Below are 15,329 nucleotides of genomic sequence, written 5' to 3' on the forward strand. Positions count from 1 at the left end.
AGTCTAAACATAGTTATATAGCAATTCTCTCTCAATAAAATTGGGGGGGAAAAGGTTAAAGATACTACATAATCTAAACCAAAATTCAATCTTGTATTTTTTGCTGAAACCTCAAAAAAAAACACAACTATCAAAAATATATTTGAAATATATCTTCGTTACATGATTTTCATTAGGGTAATAGTAGTGGAAAATTTTTGACTAGCAGACTACTTATTTAGCATCAAAATGGCATTTTTAGTATATAAACAAATATCAAGTTAAACTAGCAAATTTCATTCACAAATAAACCTCGATTTAATTCCAATTTTAAGATTAATTCCTTATGTATTAAGTCTATTTTTGAGTTAAAAAAATAAAGAGTCCAATTCGTAAAGTAACTTGTGAATACAGAAATTTAAAATAGCATCACATGGGTCTTTAGACAGACCAGGGATTCCTGTGTCAAAGGAGATCTTCTGAATCAGAAAGTGATTCTGTTGCTCAACAACAAGGATGGGAAACACAGAAAAAGGTTTGTATCTTAACAAAATACTGTACTGAACTTTCTTCCTTCTAATATCAGTCTGAAAAATGCTATTTAAATAGATGTAGCTCAATCATGCTTATTTATAATACAAAGTAATTAATGTATCCATTATTTTTGGGATACTAAGAAAGACTAACGGTGTTATAACAAATTCTAGGTGTCTTTTCTAATCTTTAAAGAGCACATAAACAGAAAAGAAAGAGAGCAAGTAAGGGATTAAGACATTGTCTTGAGATTATAAAATTTACTAAACAGTCAACCTTACAAAACAAAACCAAAAAATCCCCAAAAGAACAAAAATAAAACCACCTGAACCTACAACTAAACCAGTTTTATTAAGACTTACGGTACTTCATTCTCTTCTACATAATGTCACAACACAAGTATCTACATAATAAACTGCTTACTCACACAACATTTTTGTTCCCCTTCAAAATCATGTAGAAGTTAGTGCCTAAGATTTTAAGAAGTTTAGATAAATGTACGGCTTACACACTTGAAGAGGATTTTAGAAGTGCCTTCTTTAAAATTATTAATTTCTTTGGTAGAAAAATCAAATAGTATTCATGAAAACAATACACTCAGGTTATTACTTCCAATAATAATTTCCTACTTACATTTCTAGGAACTATTATAATAACAATGAAAAAATATTTGAAGCCATTCTTTCAATAAGATCACTTTACAAAAGATTTTTCTAAAATGTATGATAGAAATCTCATTAAGAGGCCCAGAGGCAGTATAGCATGGGTAAAACACCTTTATTTTAATGATGTCCTATAAATAAAGAGTAACTACAACAATGTAATCTGCTACTACCGTGTTTCTCCGAAAATAAGACCAGGTCTTATATTAATTTTTGCTCCAAAAGATGTATTAGGGCACATTTTCAAGGGATGTCTTATTTTTTCATGTACAACAATCTACATTTATTCAAATACAGTCATGTCATCTTCTTATGAAACTCATCGTCATGACGTACTAAATGCGTCCATCTGGCTGACGATCTTAACTGGGGCTTATTTTCGTGGTAGGTCTTATTTTCGGGGAAACAGTATAATTAGGAAGTGTCAGATTTAGAAGCAAATTAATTTTTAGAAATAGAAAATGTCAGTCACTGGTAAAGATGATCAAAGTAATATACTTAAGTTGGCCTCTTTCAGCTACCTTATACGTTATTAAATAGCTATTATTTTATATTAATAGCTCTACTCTTTTTGTAGAATCACTTTATTTTTTACTTAAAAAAAAAAAATCACAATTTTATCTTTAATAACCAACTTACTGGACTGAACTACTGCTTGAGTTTGTTCAGAGGTTCCAGATGCAATGTTTGTCAAAGCCCATGCAGCTTCAAACTGTAAAGAAGGACTACAAAAACAAATACTTTTAAACAGTAGGGATTTTTACACTTGCCCAACTATCTACCAACCATTCCTCCCCTCTAGAGCATTTCAAAATTATTGAATATTTTGTTTCAAAAGGTATCTATGCATCCAGCACTTCTTCTAAACCTCCAATGGCTATTTAAAATATCTCTTGCATAAAAAACATACAACCTCCTCAGGTGTCCTAATTTTTAGTAAGAAATCTTTAAGATACCTGCACATTACTACTCAAACAGTTTTCTCAAGTACCTACCTGGCCAAACTATTGCTTGTTAATTTTCAGAGCTCAAAGGTTACATGTATCATTCTCAAGTTCCTTTTTGACCTTTACCTTCATCTCTTGGTGTAAACACACCTCGCATTGTTTTTCACTTTGGCTTTTCAACTTCATCTTGTAGCCCTTTTCTTTTTTATCTAAAGATCACACTAACTACTAGAAAATCTTACCTTCTGTAAAGGATAGATCCTAAATTATTTCTTAAAATAATGTACTTACTTGTCATCTCTTTCAAGACAATGGACTAAAATAGGCAATATTCCAGATTTTATTAAGTCATCAATTGGTGGATTTCGATCGCTGGACAAAAGTTTCCTACAAGAAATACACACATACTTTGTGAGACTTAATCACATATAATTACCATATTTTTTCCATGTATAATGCATACTTTTTTGCCTATATTAGTGAGGAAACGTAAGGATGCACATTATACATGGGTAGTACTAATTCCATATCTAAAAACATATATTCTTTTATTTATGCTTATTAGTCAGAAGTGTAATAAATAAATGCTAAAATTCCTTTACAATACAAAAGACAAGTACCTAAATATAAACAAATAAAAATTTGAATCAAAAAATTAAACGAAAGATTTTTTCCCCCCTGAAAGTTTGGGCTGAAAACATGGGTGTGCATTATACATGGCAAAATACAGTAAATTCAAATTCGTATTTGATAGAAATTACAACAAAATCTGAATATTTGGCACACTCTTGCTCAAAGTTATTTTTAAATGTATATAAAGCAACCTTTTCTCTATTATAAAAATATAAATTTATAAATTTATAGAGATTAATTAGGAAAAAATGTAGACACAAACCACTTTATCATTTTTTTATTAGTACAGTAATAACTTTATTCTCTCAATAAAGTTCCAAATGTGACTTATAAAAAGACAACTACATGTTTTATGTGTGTTACCTTTGGGCTTAATTTTGAGGTTAGAGAAAAAAAGTGGGCAGACTCCTTGAACATGTCATTTACCTTGCTAAGAAAGGGATTAAGAGGTCACCAAAATATCCCAAATTATTCATAACAGGTCCTACAGAATCAAAGGGCAAGAGCAGGTAGGCTGCTGGTACAGGTTTATAGCTGATGCTAGTGGTTCTGCTGATACTTCATCCTACTGCACATACAGAATCAAAGGTCATAAAAGCTCAACAACATTCTCATCTCAGTAACTAAAGTGAACTGGAATAAGCATAGCAATACATAGGGAAATATCCAGAGAGGCAGCGGAGATATGAAGGTGAACAGGACAGACACATCTTTGCTCTCGTGGTACTTAGTACCCATGTACACATGTGGGAGATTGCAGGGTTAGCTGATGAGCCCTCAATGTGGGTTAATCCACATCTTCACCCATTTGAATCTCCTGCTCTACTATACTGGAGGTGCCAAAAAAATGTATACACATGACTTGTATTCATCTTTGGTATCAGTATATATTGAATATTACAATTTTAATACAGTTTTTCCCTTTCTTAAAATGTGTATACATTTTTTTTGGCACCCTTTGTATAAAGACAATGTTTAAGGAAGCATAAGATTGTTCCTCTATATAAACCAAATGATGGCTACTTATTCACTCCCCTATCAATGTAAACTCCTTGACCTGGCTTCAAACCACTCCACAAGTTGGCTCCATTTTACCTCATAAATCTTATTCTCTGTTATTCAATAATAGGTCAGTTGTCAGTCCTGCCATTTCAATCTCATTTCCAGGCCCTTCACATCCTATTCTCTGTACTTGGAATGCCTTCTTTTCCGTCTATTCAAACTCCACCTATTCAAAGTCCATTTCAATTTCTATGTTTTTGTAACACCCTCTCTGAATTCTAAATTCTCTGAATTACTGAAAAAATATTTACACAGCATACGCCTACATTTGCTGTGGAGTATCACTATTTTTACAGTTTTGCCTTCCTAATTAGGTTCTAAGCTTCTTAGAGCAAGAATTATACCATATGCTTTTTCGAAGTATTTTCCGTAACACACAGCACAATTCTAAGCCCAAAGTAGGAAATAGCCCAGTATTTCTTAAGGTACCAGAGTTAATAAAAGAAAAATTTTTTATTACTCCACTGGACATTCTTAAAAGAGAAACTGCCTTTTTCCTTTGAATGCATAATGGTGTAAACAATATCTACAAAATATAAAATCAACTTTTGTGTCCTAGTCTTGATTTGTGCTAAGGTGCCAGCAGTTTTACTCACAGCTGCTTCTGTAACATCAATGTAAATTTTAACACAGTGAAAAAAGGCAAAGTCTTGGAATCATTGTGAAAATAGGTTTGATCTTGTATAACCCCCTGAAGCTTTCTCTGGATCTCCTAGGGAAATTTTGAGAATTCCTGCCTTAGGGCTTTAATTATCTTGCAGAACTCATATTAAGAGGAGCTGCTCACCTCTGACAATGGTGAGCACATGTATCAATTTCTTGATCATTCCTCCTATAAACATTATTTTGCCATTTTGAGGCGTGAAAACTTCTGTGATTTTCTTAATACAAAACACAGTTCTAAGTTCTTTTACCTGTAGTGGGCAGCACTGTAATTCTATAAGTTTCTTATCTGTTCTAGATTATTTGAAGTGAATACACAAAAGTAGGAAAACTCTATAAACACAAAGGGATGCATGCACTGGATAAAATATTGGATGGACCTGTGAAATCTTTTTCCACTTTTGACATTCTATAACTATGATCAATTTCTTGCTTAACTGTCTTTCCTACTGCTAATCACAACACAGAATTATTCTTATATTTAAAAATATACAATGTGACCACTATATTGTGTACTATGATACAACCATGTCTTCCCCAACTATTTAATACAAAGGTCTCAGCAATAAGTTTTTCTGGTTCTTCCCTTAAAAATAGGAGAGCATAGGTTTTATAACAGAAATATACAAAATAACAGTATTTCTACCTGGAAAGAGAATCGGAGTCTTTGTAGCCCTAAACCTTAACGTCCACTTGCCTATATACTGCTATATGTAAGCTTATAACTCTACTGTTTGATCAATATCCTCATATTGTGAGAAGAAATAGCTACCTCTGGGCAGGATCAGAACAATCTGAGATTTTATTAAATTAAACCTATTAATCAGTAAAAAGTAAAGCTTTATAAATAATGTCTTCCTATTAGTCTATAGCAATAACCTGTTAAATCAACTTTTCCCTAAGCAGCTGTACATATCATGTATACTAAAGCTTCAGTGTATTTGTGAGTTTAGAAAATTGCTACAAAATTTCAATACTCTCAGAGAGTAATTTTAAAAGTAGATTCAGTTGGTCTATGACTGTTCTTATTGTTTGTCTTCAAAGTTAAGTATGAGTGACATGACCATGTAGTGAAAACACGCAACAGAACTCCTGTGTAAGTTATAAAATTTTATATGTCCTCAAAATTTAACTTACCTAGCAGCTTGAACTGCACTTAATTGAATTCCTTGGTTATCACTTGAAGCATTCTATAAAAAATAAAAGTTTCAATGTAGATACACAATAATTTAACTAAATCCAAGAAATATAATAAAAAGAGGAAAAATAACTCAACTTACTTGAACAATAGCTTCTAGAGAGGTATTTTGCTAAGAAAAACGTTAAAGAGAAAACTAAGTTAAAAAGTCACCTTAAAGTTCTCTGTTTACGTAACATCGTTCAATGGCAGTTTTAAATGACCAGAATTACAGTAGCTTACCACTCTATAATCGCCATCTATATCAGAGTCTTCACAGATATCTTCATGTGGTACATTCCTTCTCTTTAAGAGATGTTCGTCTCTTTTATTCTTAAAAAAAAAAAAAGGCAAAGGAAAAAAAGAACTCTAGTTAAATAAAAAAAAAGACAAATACTTTCATACAAAGGTTAGGCAACCCTGTGCCTACAAAGTGAAATATGAAGTGCCTTTTGAGACTAAAATGCAAATGCAGAAAATTAAACCAAATTGTGAACACCTAATCAACACTAATTTGAGCCCCAAACCCCAAATACTACATTTTTAATGAACCATGACCTATGTACAAACTAAAGAACAAAAAATTTTGATTAAAAAAGACAGTGTATAGTTTAAGCCAGAACCAAGCACATATTCATTGAAAAGTACTAAATCATTTTATACATCATCTGGGAGCTTCTCTTTATCACCTAAAAACAAAGTCTAAGTAAAAGTCGGGCAGTTTAAAATCAGACAAAAATCAACATTGCCTTACAAAAATCAAGGGTCACTTTAATTTCACTTAAAATGTTTTGGAAAAATTTAAATGTTCACTTAAATGTTTGGGACATATTCTCAACTACTTTAATACTGAAAAGTTGATGAAATTTCTAAGTAACAAGTTCCTTTCAGGGCATAACTACTACTGTAAATAGGAGTATACCTATGACTTATACTTTATATAAACCACCAAAAATTACAGAAGAGAAAAGCATTTGAAACTGTATCTCTGTTTTTGGACAGTGGTCAAGTTGTATCTTGCCAACTTCAATAGCATGTCAAATTTGGTCTTTTGGTTTTCAAAAGAAAAAGAAATGCTAAACACTTGAGATTAATATACATTTGGTATCTTCTGTATTTGCTGTAATGTTGTTAGAATGCTTAGAAGTACCCAATATTAATCAGACTTACCTTCCTTAATTCAACCACAACTTCATTTCGTTGTCTTCTCATAGTCTACAAGAAATTAAAGAAAAACATTTTTAAAAACTACAAATTCCATCACCCAGAGAAAACCATTTTAACATTTTGATGTACATCTCCTAATCTTTTCGTTAGTTATGTATCTATATAAGGTCATATTTTACTCATAATAAAGATCATATTATATTATATAGAAGATTTTCTATCTTCATTTCACATTCACATTCTCAAATATTAAAAATTTCTTTGAAATTAATAGATCTATAATACTGGATATATACGTTTTAAAAACTAATATAAAATTATAAAGCTACAAAGAATAAAAGAACCCATAATCTCAACCCCATATGAACCATAACAAGTTAAAAATACATGTACAAGGTTAGTAAACTCAACTGCTTTAGAAAAAAAGATGGGGAGCCTCCTGCACATTCAGTCTTTCTCTAAAAGTAAACACTGGTAGATTTACTGTGATTCTAACACACTTACCTATTAATTCAGTTCTTCACCTTATTTTTACTTTATTTATAGATTTCAGAGATTTCCCATGGTGGTATACGCAGACATACGAGGTGTGATAAAAAAAATACGATGAATGTTTAAATTTTAAAAAATTTATTACAGTAAAAGACACATTGCTATTAATCCCCCCCAAAATATTCCCCCTCGCTTCGAACACACTTATCCCATTATCCCTGCCACTTTCTGAAGCAGTCTGGAAGTCCTCTTCCATGAGTGTCTTTATTTAGTTGCGCTGTTGTGGCTGCCTTGATGTTATGAATCATTCAGATTTTGGAGAAGAGCCAGAAGTCGCACAGTGCAAGATCTGGACACACCGCAATGTTTTTATTTGACAGAAATTGCCATATACCAGAAGCGATGTGTGACAGGGAGTGTTGTCATGATGGAAGATGATTTGTGGCACACTTTAAAACACACCTTCTCTCAACCGTAGCTCACACCTGACTGACTGTAACTAACAAGTTGAAACTTGTCAAACATTGTTACTAAGGTGCTACGCGCCACTTCCTGTATTGAAGATCCCTGCCTTTTCATTGGATGGCACTCGGCAGCAGCATTCTCCATAGTTTTTGATCAATGGTAAAGCTCCGTGTCAGACATCGCTTCTGGTATCCGGCAATTTCTGTCAAGTAAAAACATCACGGTGTGTCCTCATCCACCTTAATATCGGGTTTGGTGCTGTGCAACTTCTGGCTCTTCCCCCAAATCAAAATAGTTCAGGACATCGCGGCAGCCATAACAGCACAACTAAAGACACTCATGAAAGAGGACTTCCAGCACTGCTTCAAAAAGTGACAAGAATGATGGGATGCGTTCAAAGCAAGGGAGAGAATTTTTAGGGGGGTTAATGACAATGTGTTTTTTACTGTAATACATTTTTCTTTAAACATTCACCATATTGTTTGATCACACCTCATATTTCATTCGTTCTAACAACCACATAATTATTCTATCATGTACTGTAACCATTTAAGTTCTTTCTATATATGGGTTCACCTCATTCTTTCTAATGACTGCATATGCCAAGACAGATTAAGTGGCAAGGGCAAGTCACAAAATAATACTTAGGAGTCTAATAGCTATTTCAAATTTATGTCCAAAACCAAACTTCTGATCTTTAACACATTTTTTGCGGGAAACGAGTAAACTCGTCATATCACCTCTAGTTGGAACTGGCAAAAATTTTGCAAAGTAAATAAATAGAGACCTCTTTTTAAACTAAAACACTGAAAGTTTCATAGAAAAATATCAAATAGATCGAAAGATATGAATATTTTACGGAAAGTCTAATTTTGGCGAGAAAATGTCAAAAAAGCCCCGCGTTACGACGCGATTTGACGGGAAAATGCCCGCTTATTAACAAGCATATATACTCTATGCCATCTCATATGGTTTATATGGGGAGTAATATGGGTTCTTTGTACCTTTGTATTTTATAAGCATGCTACTGTTCAAAAAATTTATGATACATACAATATTATAGGTCTACTAGTAATTTCAAAGAGAATTTCAGCAAATGGCAACTCCATCCTTCCAGTTGCACAGACCAAAAATCTTGGAACTGTCCTTGATTCTTTTTCTCTCATATTACACATTCCAATGTTAGCAAATCCTATTGGTCCAACTTTCAAAGCTTCTCTGAAAGTCCAACTACGTATCACTACCTCCTCTGCGACAACACTGGTCCAACTCACCTTATCCCTCTCTTAGATTATTGCAGAAGACTCCTAATTTGCATCCCCCTTCTACTCTTGCTCTCCATCTTCTTCCCCAGTCTATTCTTAGCATGGCAACCAAAGTAATCCTTACAGGGAATCTCAATTTTTGGGTACCATGGACTCCTTTGGGAGCCTAGTAAAATCAATGGATATCTTCTCAGACAGTGTTTTTAAAAACAGAAAAGAAATATGTAAGATTACAAAGAAAACCAATTATATTGGTATATAGTTGTCAGAAATATATAAATATGAAAACAAATTATAATATATGTGCTTCATTATCACATTAAATGAATGCAGCAGTGGGTCTAATAACGACTATAATTTCAGAGTAATGATGACCAAAAAATGGTATTTCAGGATATCTTGCAACAATACCGTGATTTTTATTGATGGCAACAGGTCACAGGTAACTTTAATAACTACTGAAGCTTATCATCTACATCATTAAGTATGGACAAAAAAGGGGTTTTCTATGGAAAGTAACCTCACAGGAGGATCTCATCCTAAATTCCTAACTGGGCAGGTCAGGGTGGGTAGCCAGGCCTGAGGCACGTAACTTTTTTAGTAAAATGTTTTTCTTTGCCTAACGCAAAAACTGTTTCTGTGCATTTAGGTTAACATACCCTTTAAGTGCCAGGAATAATAATACCCCTTGAAGGCACAAACATCCTCAAGAAAGCACACAATCTTAACTATCCTGTAATACAATCCTGCCTTGCTTTCTCCCACCCTCACATAACCTTCCTTAGCCCCCCCCACCCCTTACTCCAAATGCATAAAAGAAACTGCAAAGTTACTATCTGGAGCTTTTGAGGTCTTGCTTCCTGGCAATTGTCATCAATTTTGACTCAAATAAAATAAGAATTCTTTACCCTCCCCAGTCACTGCCTCTCAGCCCTCCACTCATTCTGCTGTTTTCTCACTAACTTTGCTATCCCTTTAACACACTGGAAATGCTCTCTCTTCAAGGCCTTCATTATACAGCAACTCCTAAGATGGACTCCAGAGCCAAACTGGGTTCAATCTTTAGCCACATTACTTACTAGCTCTCCATGCATCAGTTTCATCTATAGAATGAGGATAGAAAAAATACCTATTTCATAGGATTACCGTAAGGATTAAATAAGTTAATATATATGTAAAGTGCTTAAATAGTTCCTAGTATATAGCAGTATATGTGTTAGCTATTACTATTACTGCCACTATTTCCTCAGGTGGCAATGCTCTTCCCTTACTATCTGCAGTACTTACTCTCTCATCTTCAAGTCTTTCAAATGTCACCTCCACGGTGAGGTCTTCCCCCGCCTAACCCTCTAGCAACTCTCCATCTGGATACTCTCTATTCCCCTTCTCTGCCTGGTTTCTCCATACCATTTATCACATTCTAATGTACTATATGTGACTTTATTTGATTATTCCCCACACACCCCACCAGAATATAAGTTCTCTATACAAGGAATAACATAAGTATTATTCCTCTCAAAATGTACTGGTTAATCTTATATGTGCGGAAATCTTTACTTCAATTTTGGACCAAACCAATTAATTATATCACTAAGTAACACTTTGGTGATCATTTTGAGGTTTGGTATGGAGAGGGATTTTAAAAATACGAAGACTCAATTTTTAAAAAATATTAATCAGGCTGCAAAGTGAATGAAAACTAGTCAAAGTACGTATTACAAGAGTTTCAACATTCATTATAGTTTAACCATCATAGCCTTAAGAGGTAAAAAGAAACAGTTTCTTTTTTACAAATAAGGAAACTGAGGTTGAGAAGTTAAATTCCTTGGCCAAGGCCACAGAGATAGAAGTGGGATGATAGCCAGGATTAGAATTCAGTCTCATACAAAGCCAATCAACCACTAAGCAATACTGTATCCCAGAAGTCTTCAAGTCAAAGAGTTCAAGCCAATTTTAGAGCCTACGGTTCATACTTAAGCAAAAGTACCATTATCCAGACAATGGGCTTTGAATTGCATCACAATACAAAAACAATAAATAACTCTAGTAAATAACAACAAAAAAACTATGTTCTATATCTCACACAGAAAATAAAATGTGTAAAATATACTATTTAAAAGATTGTTCAATAAAAGGTAGACTTCTGAGGGACAAATATTTTCAGTCTAAGAATTAAAGTTTTTATTAGTAACTACTCCATCTAAAGAAGTAGGATTAAGGTATGTGGGCTTTAACTTCTTTTTAATAAAGCAAATTATTAAATCCAAAACAACTGCTTATTTACTGCATACAAATATTTTATTTACACCAATTTTTTTTCTTCCCATTACAGTGCATCTTATTTATTAAATTTGAAGTTTCTGATAACTTGGAACGAACAAGGATTTATCAAACCAATTTAACACTGTAGTTGTGACATAAGCCTCAGGCTACGACGACTTACAGAAATTTACTTGCAAAATAAGAGATGTAACAATCTCTTTATTATATAGAGCAAGAGAGCAAGTTTTCTTCTCTTGGGGAAAAGCTATTGTCTCAAGGTAAAGAGAAGACTGAATGACACAGTAGAGAGACACCCTATGCACCAGCCTGGCAGCATTTACCCATGTTTTTTATTGCAAAAAACAAATGCCTTTAAAGTGGTATTAGATATTTAGACATTTTCAACTCACAACTCCATCTCAAATCAAGAAGGACTTTTATTTCTCTGGAGTCCCATGAAAGGGGGCTTCTTTTTCTAAATCTTTTCTTATCTTAAAGAACAGGGTTTTTATATACTACATGTGAATATGATAGTTGTGAATTCACATGACCTACACTGATGCAGTGAGCTGTCAATTCGAATTCCAAAAGGCTGCCAAACTGGCCAAAGGCTTATTTATAGGCCAAAGCACTGTCTAAAGGACAAAGCTGTATATGGGGGGTTGAGGTGGAAGGGGGAGGCAGAGAAAGGGACTGGGTAAAGAGTAGAGTTCAGACAGATCACCCAGAATTTGTATATATCTTTGCTTGTAATACATTTACAAAATTCTAAATTCAGGCAAAAGGGTAGGTGACATTGTCAAAATATTCAAACAAGTGAATCTTACGGAGCACAGAGGGCTACTTCTATCTTTTAAAAAATGCAGTTTTTAAATTTAACGAATAATTACTGTGTGTCCACCACTATGCTAGGGTCTAGGGATTAAACACTTTTTCTGCTCTCAAGGGTCTAGTACTTTTTTTCCAATTAGTGGCTACTTAATTTCTAAGTCACTTTTTACTAATGTATAGTTTTTCTTTAAAATTCTAAAAACTATTAAGACATGATGCAATAATAAACCGAACAATACGAATGTTTTAAAATTTTCTGAGTAAAAAGTTTGAGTTTAGATCAGTAAGGACTCAATCTAACTAGAGAAAAGTATTTAAAGAAAATTCTTTCTAAAGTTAGTCATACAAAGGATAAGGAATATAATGCTTTGATTTTATTTCATCCAGCCTGATCCCATCATACCCTAGGAACGTTAATACTTAGGTAATAGCACAAAAAACAAAAGAAAATAAAAATTTAAAAAATTAATCAGACACAAGATCTTTTGTGGGGTGATGGGATATATTCTAAAACTGGATTGTGGTAATGTTTGCACGACTCTGAAACTTGATTAAAAATCATTGAATTCTATGCTTGAAATATGTAAGTTTAATGCAAGATAAATTACATCTCGATAAAGCAATTTTTAAAAGTTACACACACACACACACACACACACACACACACACACACACACCTCCCCCAAAATGGATTACTACTGTATTACTATTTAGAGCCTTCTGGAAAGCATTCACTCAATCATTCAAATATTTATTAATCACCTATTTGCCATCCACTAAAAAGTACAAACATGAACCAGGCATAGCATATCCATAGCCTTAAGGAGATAATACTTTTATGACACAAAAAAATAATAAAATAGTAATAAAGCCTTAACATTTAGAAAACAAGAGTGCCAAACACCATTCTAAACATGTTATTTGATTTTACTCATTTAATAAATGAATTATAATGTGCACACTGCTCTTGACGGCAGAGAAACTAAGTAATAAAGATGAAATATGAGCTGAATCTTTAAGACTGAATGGAAATTAATTTAGAGACAGGCATTCCAGGTAGAAAATAGAGCACATACAAAAAGAGACAATTATAAAAGATGGTACATGCAGGATCTGTTGAAGAATGTCAGAATCCAGGAATGGAAAGGTAGGCAAGAAGCTAAATCAATGTCTGGAAAAGCTAACCCACACATTTTCAGAGAAAAGTGAGTTACTGGTGTTTTCAACCGAAATGGTCATCACATCCTAAACATATTTGGTAAGTACAACAGCTGTTCAATCCAATAAATATGGTAAACCAAATGCTAAAAATATGCAAGTCTATTTTCCAATTCCTTTCCTATTTCTCCCTCCTTTCATTTCCTCTTGATCTCTTCAGCAGCCCGCATTATGGTGCTTATTTATGCCTTTGCCAAATACTATATATGTTGTCAAATTGCACGTGATTAGCAAATAAATCCCAACTTTACATATATGACAATAAAACAAATTTTAAATGTTTATTGTCAAATGCTTACTTAAACTGTAGATTTATTTCTCAGCGAATAGTATTTGCTCATAGTAATAGAGAAAAGTTGTAATTAGCACTACTAGTGATGGACAAAAGTCTTCATGAGCAGAATCAAGTTCTTATCTACAACAAGTAAACACTATTGATGATTAAGAAGAGTTTGAAAGTAAATTCAGAGCAGGAGGTCAGATTTAACCTTGGCAAGGCTATTGGAGCAGTTTTAAGAAGTAATTCTAGTCTATAAGTACCATACTTTAAAATGACCCACTTCTAAATTATAAGCATTGAAACTTAAATTATTAGTACAAAAATATAATTTAAAAATCACAAAAAAAGTTAAGCAACTGTTTAACAGTTATTAACTCCAAAGAATAAGATTACACTAGTTTCACCATCTACTCAATATTCAAACAATATGGAAATTTATTAAATTCAAAAGTTAGACATATCTACATATTTGGAAAAGTCACAAAATGTCTGAAGAAAAAGTAGACTTTCTGGCATTTTCTATATTCACCTGTTTTGTATAAGATGTGTGCTGTGTGTATGTGTAGATAGTGGAGAAAACACACGCATACATACATAAATCTCCTCCCAAGATGCGTTACTACTATACGGCTATATCACTTTACTAGCATATGGCTCCCAGTTCCCACTGTACCTTTAATTACCACAATCTTAAGCAAATTATCATGTTTGGGGGCATTAATTCCCTCATCTGTAAAGTAAGGGGTTTTCAACAGATCTTTTATGCCTCAAAAAAACTGCATCAATTTTATTAACTTCAAAAACCAATGTCAAAGAAATATTTAATTGCCATTTGTACAAGTTACTATGCATGGCATAAGAATCCTAGAAAAATCATAGCTCAAAATTGTAAACAATGAAGAGCTATTTTGTGGCTCTGGTACAGTAGCTTAGTGTTTTTACATTTTGAACTTTTTGCTTTAAATTGTGTGTGTGTGTGTGTGTGTGTGTGTGTGCATGTGTTACGTGTTTGTTGTTGGTGATGAGGTGTCTGGTAGGGAAAGAAAAATGGTTAAGTAATGACCATAGGTTTGGTGAGACACATATAACCTTCTTAGAGATGGGAAATGCTGCCAAGGTAAACTTTCAGAATCACTTACAGAGAGCGATTAAGGACAACACACAGAGAAATCTGCCATACTAAACAAACACATATTTAAGTTTTATATGAGCAAAAGGGAAGGTACTTCCTTCCCTTTTAGCATGATTGAATTATATGGAATTGCTCAAATGCTGGCAAGAATAATCATTTCTCTTCAAAGATTTTAAGTACTTCACAGAATAAAATTTCAGGAAATGACTGAAGGACACGTTGAAGAAAACTCAACACAAGGGAAAGACATTGGGAAAAATCAGAGGATAAGAAACAAAATGAGATTCAACCAATTAAGAAAGTCAACAGAATCCAAGCTTTACACCACTGCTAAAGAAATGATTTCTCTGCTTATTTTATGCATTCTCAGATGAGAAAAATTATTTTTTCCATTTATAAAAACAGTAAGATTAAAATGAAATAGGAAAAGAGAGATTAAGGAATGTTTTTCTTGTATGTTATACGAACATAATTCAAATTCACGCTTTTGTTACAGAAAAACTATACAAATAGCATAAGATTTTCAACTAGAAAGAACAGCAATCATTTAAACCATCTCT

The 15,329-nt window shown here is 33.1% G+C and overlaps 1 protein-coding gene across 2 annotated transcripts in view; it reads right to left on the reverse strand.

The window, feature by feature from the left end:
- KPNA4 (karyopherin subunit alpha 4) overlaps positions 1-15,329 on the reverse strand; it is a 53,843-nt gene that overhangs the window by 22,374 nt on the left and 16,140 nt on the right. For both annotated transcript variants that reach the window (XM_019731942.3, XM_074327200.2), the window contains 6 exons: positions 6,828-6,872; positions 5,901-5,990; positions 5,761-5,790; positions 5,618-5,670; positions 2,414-2,509; positions 1,815-1,900 (listed from right to left, as the gene is read on the reverse strand). In XM_019731942.3, coding sequence (XP_019587501.1) covers positions 1,815-1,900; positions 2,414-2,509; positions 5,618-5,670; positions 5,761-5,790; positions 5,901-5,990; positions 6,828-6,872 — 400 coding nt within the window. The remainder of the gene's footprint in view (positions 1-1,814; positions 1,901-2,413; positions 2,510-5,617; positions 5,671-5,760; positions 5,791-5,900; positions 5,991-6,827; positions 6,873-15,329) is intronic.

The sequence above is a fragment of the Rhinolophus sinicus genome, chromosome 17, assembly GCF_057876585.1.
Source record: "Rhinolophus sinicus isolate RSI-liver-muscle chromosome 17, RSI-T2T, whole genome shotgun sequence".
NCBI classification, from domain to species: Eukaryota; Metazoa; Chordata; class Mammalia; order Chiroptera; family Rhinolophidae; genus Rhinolophus; species Rhinolophus sinicus.